This window comes from Triturus cristatus, chromosome 11, assembly GCF_964204655.1.
Source record: "Triturus cristatus chromosome 11, aTriCri1.1, whole genome shotgun sequence".
NCBI classification, from domain to species: domain Eukaryota; kingdom Metazoa; phylum Chordata; class Amphibia; order Caudata; family Salamandridae; genus Triturus; species Triturus cristatus.
In genome coordinates this window covers 579,297,338-579,314,217 of record NC_140594.1, presented here as the reverse complement: position 1 = coordinate 579,314,217, position 16,880 = coordinate 579,297,338, and the positions used below count along the sequence as shown (strand labels likewise).

General features: G+C 44.0%; 1 protein-coding gene across 2 annotated transcripts in view; it reads right to left on the bottom strand.

Annotated features, from left to right (window-relative positions):
- LOC146785119 (uncharacterized) overlaps window positions 1-16,880 on the bottom strand; it is a 578,200-nt gene that overhangs the window by 331,666 nt on the left and 229,654 nt on the right. For both annotated transcript variants that reach the window (XM_085633808.1, XM_085633809.1), the window contains exons 19-20: window positions 3,339-3,401; window positions 2,545-2,595 (exon numbers count right to left, since the gene is read on the bottom strand). In XM_085633808.1, coding sequence (XP_085489934.1) covers window positions 2,545-2,595; window positions 3,339-3,401 — 114 coding nt within the window. The remainder of the gene's footprint in view (window positions 1-2,544; window positions 2,596-3,338; window positions 3,402-16,880) is intronic.

Below are 16,880 nucleotides of genomic sequence, written 5' to 3'. Positions count from 1 at the left end.
CACCATGCTTTTGCATGGAAGGCCACAAGGAGGTGTACTTCATAGACCTGCTTTGCAATGTGCAGACAGCATCTGAAACTGTTGATTGTGTGTTTCTCTTGCATAAGCTTGCCAATAGGGACAGTTTGTCTGTTTTCCTGGGCTTCATAAAGCTCTTACACTCTGCAAACTGATAATGAGTAATTTAGGATTTGGGTGGGTCTTTATCTAGAGAAATTGCCATTGAATACGGCTCAAAGTGCGGGTGCATACTCATACCCCCCTTGTTTTCTTTATATTTAGATGATCTTCCCTTGATTTAATCTACAATTTGCTGTTGTCTACCTATCAGAAGCCATTCAACACACTATTATGCACTAACAATATTGTTAAAATGGATCAGATGTCAGGATGTCTATAATGTCAGATAGAATGTTTGTAAACATATTGCAGCCAAAATATCCTGATTATCAAAACCAGTGAGCCTAAAATAAATGTATTTGACAAGCAAACGCTTACATCTATATGGTGTCTGAGCAATGAACTCGGGTAAGTAGAAAGATAATATAAACTTCATGGCAGTATGTTCAGTAAGTTTGCTGTGGTCTGCTCACCATGAAATGGCAAAAGAGACGGCCTTTCTATTTGTTGTCATTGCTTAGGGCAAATGCTTGTTAAGTTCTTGTAAAGTAAACTATTACCTTACATGGGTATCCTATAATGAATTTGTCTAACCTACATGATTAACATTAACTAGAATGTGAATGCTGTAAATCTCTATCTTGTTTCCATGATCGTGGGCATTCACCTTGAAATAGCTCTCAGCTCACTTAAAATAGAGTTTTAAGTTCTCCTGTTGAATTTTGTAGCACACTTTTTAAGGTTGAAGAGGATTTGGTTGCCTGAAAGTGAATGAAAGAAATATTTTAAAGCAATATGAACTTGCCATTTACTATTTTATTAAGAACTAAATAGTTATGTAAGAAATATAAAGATTAACCCAATGGCACAGTATGTAAATAGAGAGAGACTAAAGAGTTGTTTGCAGTATTTTGCTTTGACTAAGATCAAAAATATATCTCTTAAGAAAACAGCTGTGATTGTAAGCCCGTCAAAGTGCACCTTTCATTTCATTGTTTACAAACTCTTTATTTCAGAATCCACAGACTATAGCCTCTTACTGAAAATGAGCTAAGTCTTGCATTCATAAACAGTCAAACTCATTGGAAGTCGGACAATTTGGATACATACTTGTGTAATTGCTATCTAAAGAGCTCTACTAAACTTGGTCACTTTTTGCAATTAGTTTTAAAACAAAGCAGACTACGAACTTCCACATGCCCAAGCATATCTCTGTTTGCTCTGAAAAGTGTGCCAAAAGGTTTTACTATAGAAAATATTTCAAGAGATGTACAAAAATTATACATTTTTAATTTATGGCTGCGAATTATGTTTTTGCAGGAATTATTTGATTATGGCCCAACATCTAATTAACAACTATTTTATTTATTGCAAAATTATATCTAACAAAAAGCTTTTCCCAAAGTCAGGTCCACTTGAAATTGTGCCTTTTAAAAACAAAATAAATGATGGCTTAAGTCGACTGTAAGAAGGTATGAACAGTGTATAAAGTATGGGAAGATCCTGAAATCATGGAAGAGTAGTCTGGAATTTTTAAAAATTAACATGAGGTCATGTAGATCAATAGCTCTTTTAGATAATACTGGAAAGCTATTATTAAAACAGTTTGCTTTTATACTTAGAGAATTGTGCAAATTTGATAGCACAATTTAAAGAAGATCACGTTGCATTCATAGCTCCATTTTATGCCTGGGTTTGAAATTTAGTATTAGAATATATACACTATTTGATGAACAAAGCCTCTTTGCTTTCCTTGTAGATGTATATTTTGCAATCAATGCTTACATGCTTAAAAATTATGCTAAATCTATGCAGTAAAACTGCATGGAATTGTGAATTCCATGTTATTTTATGCCCAGAAAAAGCAGTTATACAAAGTGATTCCTAATTCCATGGTATTGGACATGTATTTACATGGTACTGGGGTGATTCTACCATGCAGGAACGGTAAATTGCATACAATTTTACAGTGCCCCCAGTACTCTGCAATTTGTAATCAGGGCCTTAATGTTATGCTTTGTTGATGGATGTGAAGAATGTGCATTGATTGAGTGGAATGGGTTGAAATTCTCTCTTAGCCTAGCAATCCATGACCACTGCACTGAGCTAACTAATAGTGCGCATTATTGCCATTGCTCAATTGGTGAATAAAATACATTTACGCATTTGATCTTTATGAAAAGTTGGTTTGTGGATATTATATTTCATTTCATATTATTACATGGGGATGTAATGTTTGTACAAAAATGTTATTACAAAATCTTACTACGAAATAAATAAATAAATATATCTTCGCAGACCTCAAAGGAATTTCATACATTCTAAACTCATACAGTTTTAAAGCAGTTGCGCCCTTGCCTACAGTAACTCGATGAAGTCTCACGAGAGCTCTCAAACTACAACATTCGGGCTAGGTGTGATTACCTGACGGCCTTTTGTCCCTGCCGATCCCTTGCGGTCACAGCCAGGCTCCCCCTGCAAATAGAAATCAGGTAAGTACAGAACATGCTGTCTGTCGCAAATAGCTAAACTGATTCTGGGCAGCACTGCTTGCCAATCATGGAGTAGCCTATCCATCAGAGATCCCATCACTGGATGGCACTGCCCACAGCCCAACTAATTTTAAGGAGAAGGTTTGCCCATTACGCAGCTCCCTTCAGAGAAGACCTGTTCATCACAGAGTACTGAGCATAAGTCAGCCTTGCCTATCTCACAGCTTCCTTCACAGAATAGTTCCAACCGTTGTATATATCTCCTTATGCAGCCAGGCCCATCACTAGGATGTTATAAGAGAGCTCCCTTTATGAGAGCAGCTTTGCAAATCACAGAGCTCACCTCTGAGCGGAACGGCCCATTGCAGAGATTCAGTAATAGAGTAACCATGCCCAGTGGAGAGTTTCCACTATGGCACAGCTGTCCCCTTGTCATAGTCCCAATATGAGCAGCCTGCTTTATGTGGGCAAAGCTGTCACCATTAACCCTCCCAGCCATCATTAGCAACCTAATCCATTACAAAGATCCATCTTTGAGCAGCCCTACCCTTGAAGCAGCGTCGTCTGCAAATCTCTTAGTATGAAGCATTGGAGAGCTCTGTCACTGAGCTCGTCCCACCTATCCTAAAGCTCATATTATGCCCCAAACTCTGCCCATCGCAAAGGCTCCTTCATGGTCTCATTCCAACTCACCCTCTGCACTCATGATGACAGGAGTGGACTCACCGTGACTCCCTCTGGCCCAACAGGTCCTGGATCACCCTTCTCTCCAACATCTCCTCTTATTCCCTGTAAGGTTGTTAAAAAACGTCATGATAAGAGGAAAGTCTAGTATTAATATCACTGCAGACGTCATCATATTACAAAGGTAAAGCAAAGTTATCGGCCTAACATATGCAAGTGCATGCATCAAAGGATCAACATCACTTAGAGAAGGATTTCTCAGATCCAGGAGTTGCAACACCCATCAACCAGACAGATGGCCTAATGTATATGTTGGTGCAAAGGAAATTCTGTCACAACAGCAAAGGAGTTCCCCTCTGCCAACATTACATTATGGTTTGCCCATCCGGTTTAGAAGCAGGTGTACCATGGTTTACAACAGCAGTGACTTCTCCAACTCCACCAGATCAAACCCCTCCAACTACCCAACGCAGTATGGGGCGTTGGAGGTTTGGCTATATGCCCACCCACCTGATTTTGATGCACAGACATACAGCTATTTTTCAATGCCTGTCACCATCAGGAAAAACCTGACAGTAAGGGGCATTGAAAAGTGCTCAATGCCCCCTCACCATGACAGTAAACTCCAATTGGGAGGGGGGCATTGTTTTTAATATTTTCAAAAATATAACACATTGCAAGTTTGCCGCCACATTATTCAGAAATACACCAATTAACAAGCTCCAACAAGGACACATCACAAAATCTTCAACTCTGCATTGTTTTTTTTCATTTTATTACTATTATACTGTTTCCAAGTTCCACACATCCCACCTCCACCTGCACTAAGCTTTGACTTTCGAATCTACCTCCCCTTGGAGAGTCAAGTGTGCAAAGGTAGTTGCTGATTATTAAACTGATCAATCAAGCATTTGTAAAGCGCACTACTTACCCGTGAGGGTCTCAAGGCACTAAGGGGTGGGGAATGCTGCTACTGTTCGAAGAGCCAGGTCTTGAGGAGTTTTCTGAAGGTCAGTAGGTCTTGGGTCTGCAGTAGGTGGATGGGGAGGATGTTTCATGTCTTGGCGGCGAGGTGGGAGAATGATCTGCCGCAGGTGGTCACTCTTCGGATGCGGGGGACAGTGGCGAGGGCGTGGTCGGCAGAGCGGAGCTGGCGGGTGGGGGTGTAGAAGCTGAGACGCCTGTTGAGGTAGGCTGGTCCGGTGTTGTGGAGTGCTTTGTGTGCGTGGGTGAGAAGCTTGAAGGTTATCCTCTTGCTGACGGGAAGCCAGTGTAGGGCTCTCAGGTGGGGTGTGATGTGGCTGTGGCGAGGGATGTCGAGGATCAGGCGTGCAGAGGCGTTCTGGATGCGATGGAGCCGTTTCAGGAGTTTTGTCGAGGCTCCTGCGTAGAGTGCGTTTCCGTAATCCAGTCTGCTGCTGACGAGGGTTTGGGTGACCGTCCTTCTCATTTCGGTGGGGATCCACTTGTAGATCCTGCGGAGCATGCGGAGGGTGTTGAAGCAGGAGGAGGAGACGACGCTGACCTGTTTCGTCATGGAGAGGGTGGAGTCGAGGATGACCCCCAGGTTGCGTGCGTGGTCTGTGGGCGTTGGAGCTGTTACTAGTGCAGTCGGCTACCAGGAGTCATCCCAGGCCGAGGGGGTGGATCCGAGGATGAGGACCTCCGTATTGTCAGAGTTCAGCTTCAGTCGGCTGTTTCTCATCCAGTCTGCAACGGCCTTCATTCCCTCATGGAGGTTGGTTTTTGGCGGTGTGGGGTTCTCTGGTGAGGGAGAGGATCAGCTGGGTATAGTCGGCATAATAGATGCTGTTGAGGTTGTGCACTCGGGCGACGTGGGCGAGCGGTGCCATGTAGCTGTTGAACAGCGTTGGGCTGAGGGATGAGCCCTGGGGTATGCCGCAGATGATTTCGGTGGCTTCGGAGCAGAAGGGGGGAGGCGGACACTCTGTGTTCCAGTGCCTTCTCTTGGATCCCGGAATCATGGAGGCGTGTTCGTAGTGTGCGGTGGCAGACCGTGTCGAAGGCGGCTGACAGGTCCAGGAGGATGAGGGTTTCTCCGTTGTCTAGCAGGGTCCTGATGTCGTCGGTGGCGGCGATGAGTGCAGTTTCGGTGCTGTGGTTGCTGCAGAACCCGGACTGGGATGGGTCTAGGATGCTGTTCTCCTCGAGGAATTTGGTCAGTTGTTTGTTGACGGCCTTCTCTGTGACCTTCGCCGGGAACGGGAGCAGGGAGATGGGTCGGAAGTTCTTGAGGTCCTTGGGGTCCATCTTGGGTTTCTTGAGTAAGGCGTTGATCTCTGCGTGCTTCCAGCTCTCCGGGAAGGTTGCTGTCTTGAAGGAGATAATGATGGCTTTCCGGAGATGGGGTGCGAAGGTGGTGCTGGCTTTGTTGAAGATGTGGTGAGGGCATGGGTCTGACGGGGATCCGGAGTGGACGGAGTTCATGATCTTGATGGTGTCATCGTCGGTGACGTTGGTCCAGGAGGTCAGACGGTTGGTGCGGATGGTGGTCGTGGGGGTCTCGGTGGTTGCCGGGGCGATCGCGGTGTTGAGGCTGTCGTGGATGTCTGCGATCTTACGGTGGAAGAAGGTGGCCAGCGAGTCGCACACGTCTTTTGAAGGTGGGATGTCGTTGGTGTTGAAGCTGGGGTTGGAGAGTTCCTTCACGATGTTGAAGAGCTCTTTGCTGTTGTTTGCGTTGCTGTCTAGACAGTCTTTGTAGGAGGCCCTTTTGGCGGATCTGATGAGGTGATGGTGTCTGCGGGTGGCGTTCTTGTGGGCTGTGTAGCTTCCCGGTTCGTTCACGGAGCCAGTTCTTCTGTAGCCTTCAGCAGGTTTGCTTGGAGGCCTGGAGGTCTTCAGTGAACCAGCTGGCTTTCTTGCTATTGTGGCTGTTGGAGAGTTTCTTGAGCGGGGCGAGGGTGTTGGCGCAGTCGTCGATCCACTGTCTGAGGTTGCGGGCGGCAGCGGCGGGGTCGGTCGGGTCTGCAGTTGGGCTCCGGGCGAGGCTCGTGGATTGCTGGTCTTCGGTGACTTTGCCCCAGCAGCAGCGAGGCAACTGTTGGGTGCGGTGGTGTGTGATGGGTTTCCTGAAGGTGAAGTGGATGCATCGGTGGTCGGTCCAGTGGAGTTCGGTGGTGTGTTTGAAGGAGACGTGGGGGCTTGCGTAGGAGATGGGGTCGAGCGTGTGGCCTGTGGAGTGGGTGGGTGTAGTGACGAGTTGTCTGAGTCCGAGGTTGGCGAGGTTGTCGATCAGGGTGGAAGAGTTGGAGTCATTGTTGTTCTCGAGGTGGAAGTTCAGGTCCCGAGGAGGATGTAGTCCATGGAGGCGAGGGCGTGTGTGCTGACGAAGTCGGAGATGGAGTCGCTGAACTGTGGCCGGGGTCCGGGGGGTCTGTAGATGAGGGTTCCTCTGAGGGTGGTGTTGGGATCGGTGTGGATCTGGAAGTGCAGGTTTTCGGCGGTGCTGAGTGTGTCGTCGGTGTTTGTTGATACTTTGAGAGTGTTCCTGTGGACAATGGCGATTCCTCCTCCAACTCCTTTGGTACGGTCCTTGCGGGTGATCTTGTAGCCTTCCGGGATGGCTATGGCGATCTCGGGTGCCGACGAGGAGTTCAGCCAGGTCTCCATCAGGAAGGCGACGTCTGGGGTGTTGGAGTAGAGTAGGTCCCAGAGTTCAATGGCGTGTTTGCAGGCGGAGCGGGTGTTGAGAAGGATGCATCTGAGGTGGTTGGGTTCTTTGGTAGGTTGTTTGGAGGGCCGGATGCTGGTGAAGCTGCAGTTCCGGCAGGAGAAGGGTCCTTGGGTGTGCTTCGGGGCGGCCAGGAAACAGGAGTGTGATCGTTCGATGTTGAGTGCGTGGAGGGTGCTGGCATCATAGGGGCGTCGGGTGTCGTGGTGTTCATGGGGGCCAGGGGTTCTGGCACTGGGCACGGTCCAGGTGCGGGCAGGTGCAGACGGGCTTGCCTTAGGCGTGCCTTTGGCGCGCCAGTGGCACGCGTCTGCTGTGCGGTCTCCATAAGAGGGGAGGGAGGAGCAGCTGGGAGGCGGGGTGGCGAATGGGCGAACAGGGGGGCGTGGCCGTAGGGACGCAGCGGCAGGAAAATGGGTGAGGGATGGCGGGGGGAGCGGAGGGCAGAACGGGGCACAGAAAGGAAGCACGAGGGGGAAAAAAGGAATTGAGGCACAGCCGAAAGGCACAATCAGAGCGAATACAGTCAGCAAAACAGAATAATTACGAGCAAGAAACGGGGCACAGAAAGGAAGCAGGAGGGGGAAAAAGGAATTGAGGCACAACAGAAGGGCACAATCAGAGCGAATACAGTCAGCAAAACAGAGTAATTATGAGCAAGAAACGGGACACAGAAAGGAAGCAGGGGGGAGGAATTGAGGCAATGCACAACAGAAGGGCCCAATCAGAGTAAATACAGTCAGCAAAACAGAAAACAGGATAATTATGACCTGGAGCAGTACAGCAGCGTGGGGAGCGACCTGCCTGAGAGCAGGGACGGATGTGCAATAGTACACTGAAGCTACGTCAGTACCCAGCAGGGAGCTTTACCATTGGAATTCTCCAAGCCTTTGACACCACAATGGAGAGTAATCAATTCAATTGATTTCGGTTATATCAATTAGTTTCCAATCCAGGCATTTTACATCTGTAATTAATCTCCATTGATTAAGTAACGTATAAAAAATAAATAAATACATAAGTGGGGAAAAAAAGAAATCTAAACAATGAAATTATAAACATACCGTAATTTATTTAACAAGGTAGATGCTTACCAGTACACAATTTTATGAACCAGATATGTCCTAAGTGTTATGTCACCTTGAGTTAAGTTCAAATTAGAGTCATTGTGTGTATCCACACTAGCTCCATGAGGTGTGATGCAGTTAGGGTTCTAGAGGAAGTGGTCTGAGAACAGTCAGTCAATCAACCGTCAAAAACAACTCTAAAAGTAAGTGTATACAACAACATATTACTTGTAGCACGAGATGGAACAAGGATCATATACTTCAATGGTGATCCTAGGGGTGTGTGCTATCAATGCAAAATTTGTATTTGTGAATCACTGTTAACTATTACCAAAGGCTTTGTGTATTCGTCTTAAATTAGATTTTAGGTTCTAATTCACTAGTTTCACACAAAAACATCACCACCTTCTCAAAGATTTGATTATTCGTCCCCTTTGATATAGGTGCGGTGCATTATGTACTTGTGAGTTTGGAAGGAATTTAACCATCTTCCTTTCATTATAAACTGGCAACAAGCTAAATAGCTCATGTGCAGTAGTTTCTGCGGACTGGTGAAGTCAAAATCTGGAAAAAGTGTAACTCAGTACTGTTTTCGCAGGGAACAGTAGGTACCTCTGTGGGTCTTCTAGGGTTCAAGCAGCTACACATTTCTACTCGTTTTGCAGAATTGCTTAAGCAGATAAACTGGAGTTAAGGGTAAGGTTTTTAATTACCTGTTTTTGTAAAGGTTTTCATTAGAATGTATTCTTGACAGTTAGAGATTCCAAGGCTAAATTGTACTTTAACAGGAGTTATTTTAATACATTAATTATAAAAATATTAGGACCACTATGTTTCTCATTTGAATGCTGCTCATATAATTTTGATAAGGACTCATTAAAAAGTGTACGATATTCTCAAATTATAATGTAGAATCAGCTTTTCAACAAGTTTACTAATGGCACAACAAAGACTGATTGAGATATAGCTGTCAATGCATGGTCACAAAGGACATTCCAGTTAAAGAGAGAGAATATAAGATCTGTTAGGGTTAAAAGCGTGAGTCAGGAGAAGATAATGGCTGCCTCTCCGTACAATTGCCAGTACACAATAGTGGCACTGATGCCTAGGCTTAAGGGTAATCTGACTGTATTGAATATCCGAGGGAGAACCAATGTGCAGCCAAGTGATACCAATGATAAATAAGACGACAGTAAAGGTGTAATCCAAAATAGATTTTTGGGGATTTCTCAGTTTATTGCCTGTGCCCTTTGAATGACAATTCATTTGCATGCCACATACATGCAATTCAGTAAGCATCCATCATCTCTTTGTTCCATCATTGGTTTACACATGTAACTTTTAAATATTCCAATAATTCTTCTCGTCAATGGTAAAAACGCATCAATCATGAAGGCTAATAGTAGGGACCAGTAGCAACAGAGTAGAATTACCACATTTGCGGAACAGGAATGCCGGCTGTAAATAACTGGCCGACCGTAGAGAAAATACCAGGTAGCGGACAAACATTGAAAAAACATGGAAAAAGACTAGTAGAACTGGATTGTACGCATGATTTACTTGAAACTCTTCACACACTACGGTCAAGGGGTGGGGGAGCTGCAATGGAAATCGTTGGTCTGCTGTTTAATGTTTGTCTGCGTGTTCTGAATCAATAAAAATATCTTTTTTTTTTTAAAAAGCATTAATGGAAGTCACTTTCCACAATAATTATGTCCCACTAAAGTCAGCAGTTTGTTTCTTAGGCATTTTATTCAGCCATTCCAAAGCAAGGGGCAAATATATGTTTATGTCATTGGAACAATAATAGTGGAAACAATGTATGCATCGAGAATCGGAGAACAACAGTTAAATTAGTTTCCAAGCCTTTTCGACACAAAATCAAAAGCCTACTAATGTGAATGTCCTCTCACAGGATCAAGATATGTGGTAGATCCAAAAAACAGACTCAGAGGGCCCTCAAAGTCTCTTGTATTGGCAATTAACTGAAGCCCCAATGGCTTGGCCAATGGGTATGTTCACAGGGACCTGTGTCTTAAAGGACGACAAGTCCACAAACACCATGGAGGGGATAACCTCTTGTATTTCTTTTATTTACCTCCTACAACCTTTTTGGTAACTCAGTGGGTGTGCGCCATACTTTGTTATACCATGCTAAGGATCTGGTCGAACCCTCATCCATACATCTATGTTTTGTATAATATATATATCTATATCTATCTATCTATATATATATATTTATATATATATATATTTATTCACTGAAAAAATACAGGTTTCAGGGACGTTATAGTTAGTTGGACATTTCACTCGTACAAAACCAGAGAAATTCGTCCGTTATAGTTAGTTGACCTAACTATAACTTGCGCCCCAGCAATGCACTGCTGATGAGATCACATATTATATCACTCATGAAATGGTCAGTGACATCACTCATGATATCTCAAATGACATCACTGATGACATCACTGATAACATCATCCAGAGACTGAGTGATTTTTAATAGTTTAAGAATGTTATATATAGATATGCAAAGGTGTATTGAAGAATGAGTGCGTGTATCAGTTTCTGAATGGATGATTTAGTGGGTATGTGACTTACTGAATTAGTGAGTGATTAAACGTGTCTTAGTGAATGCATGGGTGAATGACTAATCTGGGTTAATGTCTGTATCAGTCTGTCAGTTGGTGTATAAGTCGCTGCATGAGGTGGTAAGTAGCTACATGAGTGTCTATGTGGGTTAATAATTGGTTGTCTGAGTGCCTGTATGGGTGCCTGAGTGTCTGTTTGGGTGGGTGGGGGGTGTAACTCCCTGCATGGATGTGTGAGTGGGTGATTCAGTGGTTGTATGGGTTCATGAGTGCATCAGCGAGGGGCTGTATGGGTGAGTGAGTGTGCGTATGGCTGTGCTGGTGAGTGAATGGATGTCTCAGTGGTATATGTGTGAGTAACTACATATTTGAAAGGCAGTATATGTGAGTGTTGGAGTATATAACTGACTATATGTGAAAGTGGTTGTATGGATGAGTGTGAGCTTGTGTCAGTGATTGTATAAGAGAGCAAGTATGTGTTAGTATCTGTATGAATAAGTGAGGTGGTGTGTGTATAACTGTATTGATGAGTAAATGGCAGTGTGATTGAGTCTTTGGGTGACAGACAAGGTGTGTGAGTATCACTGTGGATGAGTGGCAGTATGTGAGTGTCTGTATGGGTGTATGAGTGCATATATTAGAGGCTGTATTGATGAGTGACTGTGTATGAGTGACTGTGTTGGTGAGTGAGTGGATGTGTGTAGACCTATGAATCAGTGAGTGGGTATGTACTAACTGGTATTGGTGTGTCGATGGTTTTGAGAATGGTAGTCTGTACTTCAGAGTGGGTGTATGAAAGATTATATTAGGGTGTGAGGAGTTGCATCAGATATTAAGTGGGTGATGTCATCAGTGATGTCACTGACCATGTCATGAGTGATGTAATATGTGACGTCATCAGCAGTGCATTGCGGGGGCACGAGTTCTAGTTAGCTCAACTAACTATAATTACCAAATTTCTCTGGTTTTGTACAAGTGAAATGTCCAACTAACTATAACGTCCCTGCAACCTGTGTTTTTTTCAGTGAATTTCTAAGGTTTTTCAAATGCTAATTTCTAACTATTACATCTCTGAAACCTATGTTTTTTTCAGTGAATTTCCAAGGTTTTTTAAATGCTAATTTCTAACTATAAGGTAGTAGTTGGATTTGCAGAGTGGTGCAGAAAGGGGGCTTGGCCTCCGACCAGCGCTCAGGAATTCCGCTGCGTAGGACTTACAGGAAGTACCAGGAGGGCTTCTTGACCCTCAAAGTACCTCAGGAGTAAAGTGGACTTCATCCCCCAACCCGTAGTGTGCCAGGAGGCACCTTTGCAGAGTGTTGGAGAAAGAGGGGCGTGGCCTCTGAAGACCTCTTAGCAATCTTACTGTGTGGGACGTACTGGAGGTAACAGGAGGGGGAGTTGGCCACCAAGGACAACCTTGGCGGCCAACTACCCCTCCTATTACCTCTAGTAAGACCCACACAGCAGCATTGGTAAGTTCTCATAGCAGGCCATGCCCCCTTTGCCCACCAGTCTGCAAACGTGCTCCCTGGCGTGCTCTTGGATGGGGATTAAAGTCCCCTTCGCTGCTGGGGGTCTTTAGGGGCCAACTAGCCTACATGATACCTCCAGTAAGCTGCAGATAGTGGGATTGCTGAGAGGTGGACACAGGCCAGGCCCCCTTTCTCTACCACTCGGCAAACGCGCCTCCTGGTACGCTCTTGGTTGGGGGATGAAGTCCCCTTGCCTCCTGAGGGTCCCAGGGGGCCAACTAGCCCTCCTGTTATCTCTAGTAAGCCCCACACAGCTGGATTGCTGAGAGTGGTCCGAGGCCATGCTCCCTTTTTACACCACTCTACAAATGCGCCTCCTGGCGCACTGCTGCTCGGTGGATGAAGTCCACTTTAGTCCTGAGGTCCTCAGGATACAAGAGAACCTCATCATCACACCAGCAGTGCGCCAAGAGGTGCGTTTGCAGAGTGGTGTAAAAAGGGGCATGGCCTCGGACCACCTCTCAGTAATCCCACTGTGTGGGGCTTTCTGGAGGTACCTGGTGGGCTAGTTGGCCCCTAAGGACTCTTAGGACTCAAGGGGATTTAATACCCCAATCCAGAATGCACCAGGACGCACAGTGGTGCAGGGAGGGGGCAGGGCCTCGGGCGAGATGTTGGCTTCTTTAGGTCGAGCGTACAGCGCTTGCACTGTTGCTTAACGACCTCTTGTGTATGGTTTAGGAGTTGAACTCAACCTATTCCTTGCCGGTGCTTTTTATTTGTCTGGGTTGGTGTCCTTTAAATGAACTTGCTTTCCAATGGGCAATCTGCCGCCTTGGTCCCTCCTTCTCATTTCCGGTTTTCTCCGTGCAGCACCGACAAAGTACAACATCTTTACGCTTTACATGTTTATGTCTTTGTGTCAGGGTCTAAATACTTATTGCTGTCTGAACCACACAGGAGCAGAATGACGCTAGATCCAATACCCTTCTCAGAACAAACTCTGCTAGGTCTTTTAGTATTCCATTGCAGGTAAGTTCTAAGGGGGAAAAGGGGTTGGGACAGAGAAGAGACTGCTCCAATATTCTGCCTGTTCAGCTACGTCTTCTTCTTCTTCTTACAGGACTGCAACATTAACATGTAAAAACCTTTATTTACTGTGCCTTTTAACTTACTGATTTTTCTATGGTGTATATATAACTTATCTTACCAGAATGTTTACTGAAGCTTACTTCTCTTCTACTTCTCATGTATTGTTTGCTTGGTTGTATGAGAAGTCTTCACTCAAATCTCTTTTCTTTACGTTCTCAGGTACAATCTGCACGTGATCCTACTATTCCTTAATGTAAGAAAGATAAGGTAAGTATTTATTGCTGTATTCTTAATTTACGTATTATATGGGTTTCTCTTTCTTCCTAATAACTCACTGTTAAGAGACTGGAGTGGACCTTGAACTAGGGTTTCTCAAGTAGGATGACTGTTTTTCTGTCTTTAATTAGTTTTTAAACAATGCTTCAGAACTTAGGTCAAATGTTAAAAGGAAGTGTTCATTTTATTCAGGCCTTCAGTTTTAATTTTTGCTGGAAGCACAATTCATTCTGCCCCGGGTTTTAATGCTTGCTGAAGAGTTAATTTATTCTGGCCATAGAACATTACTGGAGTTATTTAACTGGGCCTTCACTTATTTATCTTCAAACCTAACACCTGGCATGAGAAAGAAATAAGCTGGGCTTTTGACCCTGACTTTCACCTTTTAATTAATTCTCTGAAGAGTGAACAAGTTTCAGTCAAAGAAGACACGGTGTGTTGAAAGGGTGTGTTGAAAGGTCGCCCGGGTCTGACAGATTCTGGAACAGCTGAATAAGACAGCTGATTCAAAAAGCTTTTTATTTAATCTTCTCAGCTAAGGAAAGCAATTACTGAAAGGTAGTTCCAGTTTTCCAAGGAAGGAAAATATATTCTGACTTCGTTTCCTTTTTAAATAGAAATTTACCTCTGACATGATAACCTTTTCTCACAGAATGTTTTATTTTAGCTACATAGTTTAACACTAACATGATTAGTGAGGGAATGTAGTTCCAACGAAGCTAACCTCAATTTTATCGCAACTACCCTAACTGACTTCCACGACGCTGGGGAAAACAGGTGCTCTTCCAATTATTTCTTCAGTGAAGTGCGCAGTGGAATGTTGAAGCACACTTCACCAGGTGTTCTGGAGCCTAAAATACTAGCCTGCTAACAGCGGTGTGCTGTTGCAGTATGTGTATGTTGGCAGCCATCTTGGAGTTCCATCGGTGCCAACAAGCACTCCAGCTTGAGGGATGAACTGACTTTTGATAATTTAGTAGGGGGAGATCGTAGCCAGCGGTGCGTTAAAAGGAGGAAACCTCCCGTGAGTCCTGACACTTTGTGCGGGGACTACTTTTCTTCATCATGGGTTTCCCTTCCTAAGCGACACACTTGCTTCACATCCAGGATGCTTCCCATTTGTAGAAACTTCAAAAGGAACGAACCACTTCCTTGTTAGTCTGGCATATGCAAAGTCGATAACAGTGAATTAACTTCACTGATATTAATGACTTTGCAACAGCGCAGCACACGCTTACGGACACTACTTATTAGTTTAATCTATCGGTAATCTCTTTGATGTTGAGTGCATACCCTTGTGATGTCCAGGTGATGTAACAATCGAAGACGGCTGCCTCGCTGCTGGCACAGGGGAGAGACGCCATGGTTGTTTCTATGACAAAGTTAGTGAGGACGCCGTTGGCCAATGTGAGTATTTATCTTCTTCAGCCCAGCCTATGTAGGTGCTGCTGAGCCACACAATCCACTCAAGCCCGGGCCGGTGCTTGCTACTGGAGGGAGTCATTGCAGCGAGGTGTGGCCCGGGCCGTCCACTTGCCTCTCCTCGAGAAGACTCAGTCACAAAGTAAGTTATGCCTCAGCGAGGTATCTCTCTTTTTTCAAAGTGTACTTAAAATGTTGGTAGTACCACTAGCACACCGCCAGTGCTGCCAGTCCTATTACTTTCAGCGCTAGAGAACTTAATTCAGCACAGCTCACAAATGTGTGCAGGAGCCCCTCTTTTGATCTGGGCAGTGTGCGGGCTCTGCATTCACATTAGATTAAGTTATGTAAGTTACTTCATAACGTGTTGTGTTGCAGAGGCCTGCTTGGGAACTGTTTAGCAGTGAGCCTAGTGTATTTTAATCAGAACCCCTATTGTTATGCACATGCTCTGACTGCTTCTGATCTCCACGACTGCGTTTCTGTTTAAATGATTACATTTTATTTTCCTCGGGCTGTTTCTTGCAGTGCATTATGGCATCTTGAGGTCCCCTAAAAGCGCTGGGAGTTCTGGAGTTAGTTTTCATGTTACAGAGTGCTGCCATCCGTATGGGAGGGTGCACGTGCCCTGCTCTCCACAGGCAGCCTAAGCAGCATATTGCTTGTGATACCTGAACACTTCTGTTTCTATAAATGCCAAAAACCAAAAACATTTTTTGAAAAGCAGTCTGAAAACGGCAAAGGGAGAAATGGTGCCTTAAAAAAAAAATTTAAAAAAATCACACTTGGACAGGTTACATGTTCACATTTATTGATTCTAGTATTTCTTAATTAACAAGATTGATCATCCCAGCACAATTTCTACCTCCATGGAGTTTTAAAAGGCAAGCCTGTTGCAAGCCTGAAATATGAAATGGCTCCTCTCAGATCCCCTTCATGTAACAATCATCTTAGAAAGGGGCAGTGGGATAGAACTTTGCAATTCAGGGATTTTGCAGCATCTTGAAAGTCTTTCCGAAGCTTAATATTGTTTTAAAGGCCGTCATTTCTGATATTTAGCTTTTTCCATGGACTTAAGTGCTTGGTTTTATTTCGGAGCAAAAACGTCCCTGTCACTGAGAACTGCAGTCACGCAGTCAGTCGCCAGTTAGTGCCCTTCCTTCCATTTCTGGTGCTTTGCTGCAGTTTTATGTTTAATAAGCTTTATTAAGTAAGTAACAATTACATAATTATAGGTAATGAAAAAACAAAATATCTATAGTATTATAGAAATATAAAAAACAGACAAGCAGAGTAGAAAGCTGTTTACATTTTAACAATAATTAAAGGAAAACAAGGGGGGGAAGGGAAGAAGGAAAAAGGGGTGTATATAATACAGTTCTATAATTGAAGATCATGAGAATATATTATAGACTTATTAAACCTATTCAACTTATTAAACTTATTATACTTATTAAACTTATCTTGTCCAAGAGGCAGGCAAACTGTCAAAACATAAAAAATGCAATACACGAAAAGGGGACAAGTAGTGTAGGGGACAAAAAAGCAGTGAACAAATGATCTATGGAGGCTGGAAATTCTCAGAACGATTACGTGATAGATGAGTTGAAATCTTAGATAAATAATTGGTTAATGATAACCAAAATAAATCCCTATTCACATAAGGTTTAACAGAAGAAGCAAATGCAATGTCTGATCTATGATAATGACAAACATCGTTCCACCAGGCTTTCACTGAAAGTTTAGTTGAACATTTCCAATTAAGTGAGATCTGCTGAAAGGCTAAGGCCAACATCAAATCAAATAAACCCTTCTCATGTAAAGACAATCCCAATGAATCTGATAAACTAACTATAAAAAGATTAATGTTTGATAAAGGGGTCTGTAGGTTAAAATAAGTGAGAGGTGCTTTCAAACATCCTTCCAAAAGGAAGCGACAGCGGAGCAAGAATTTTCTCCAGTTTTAA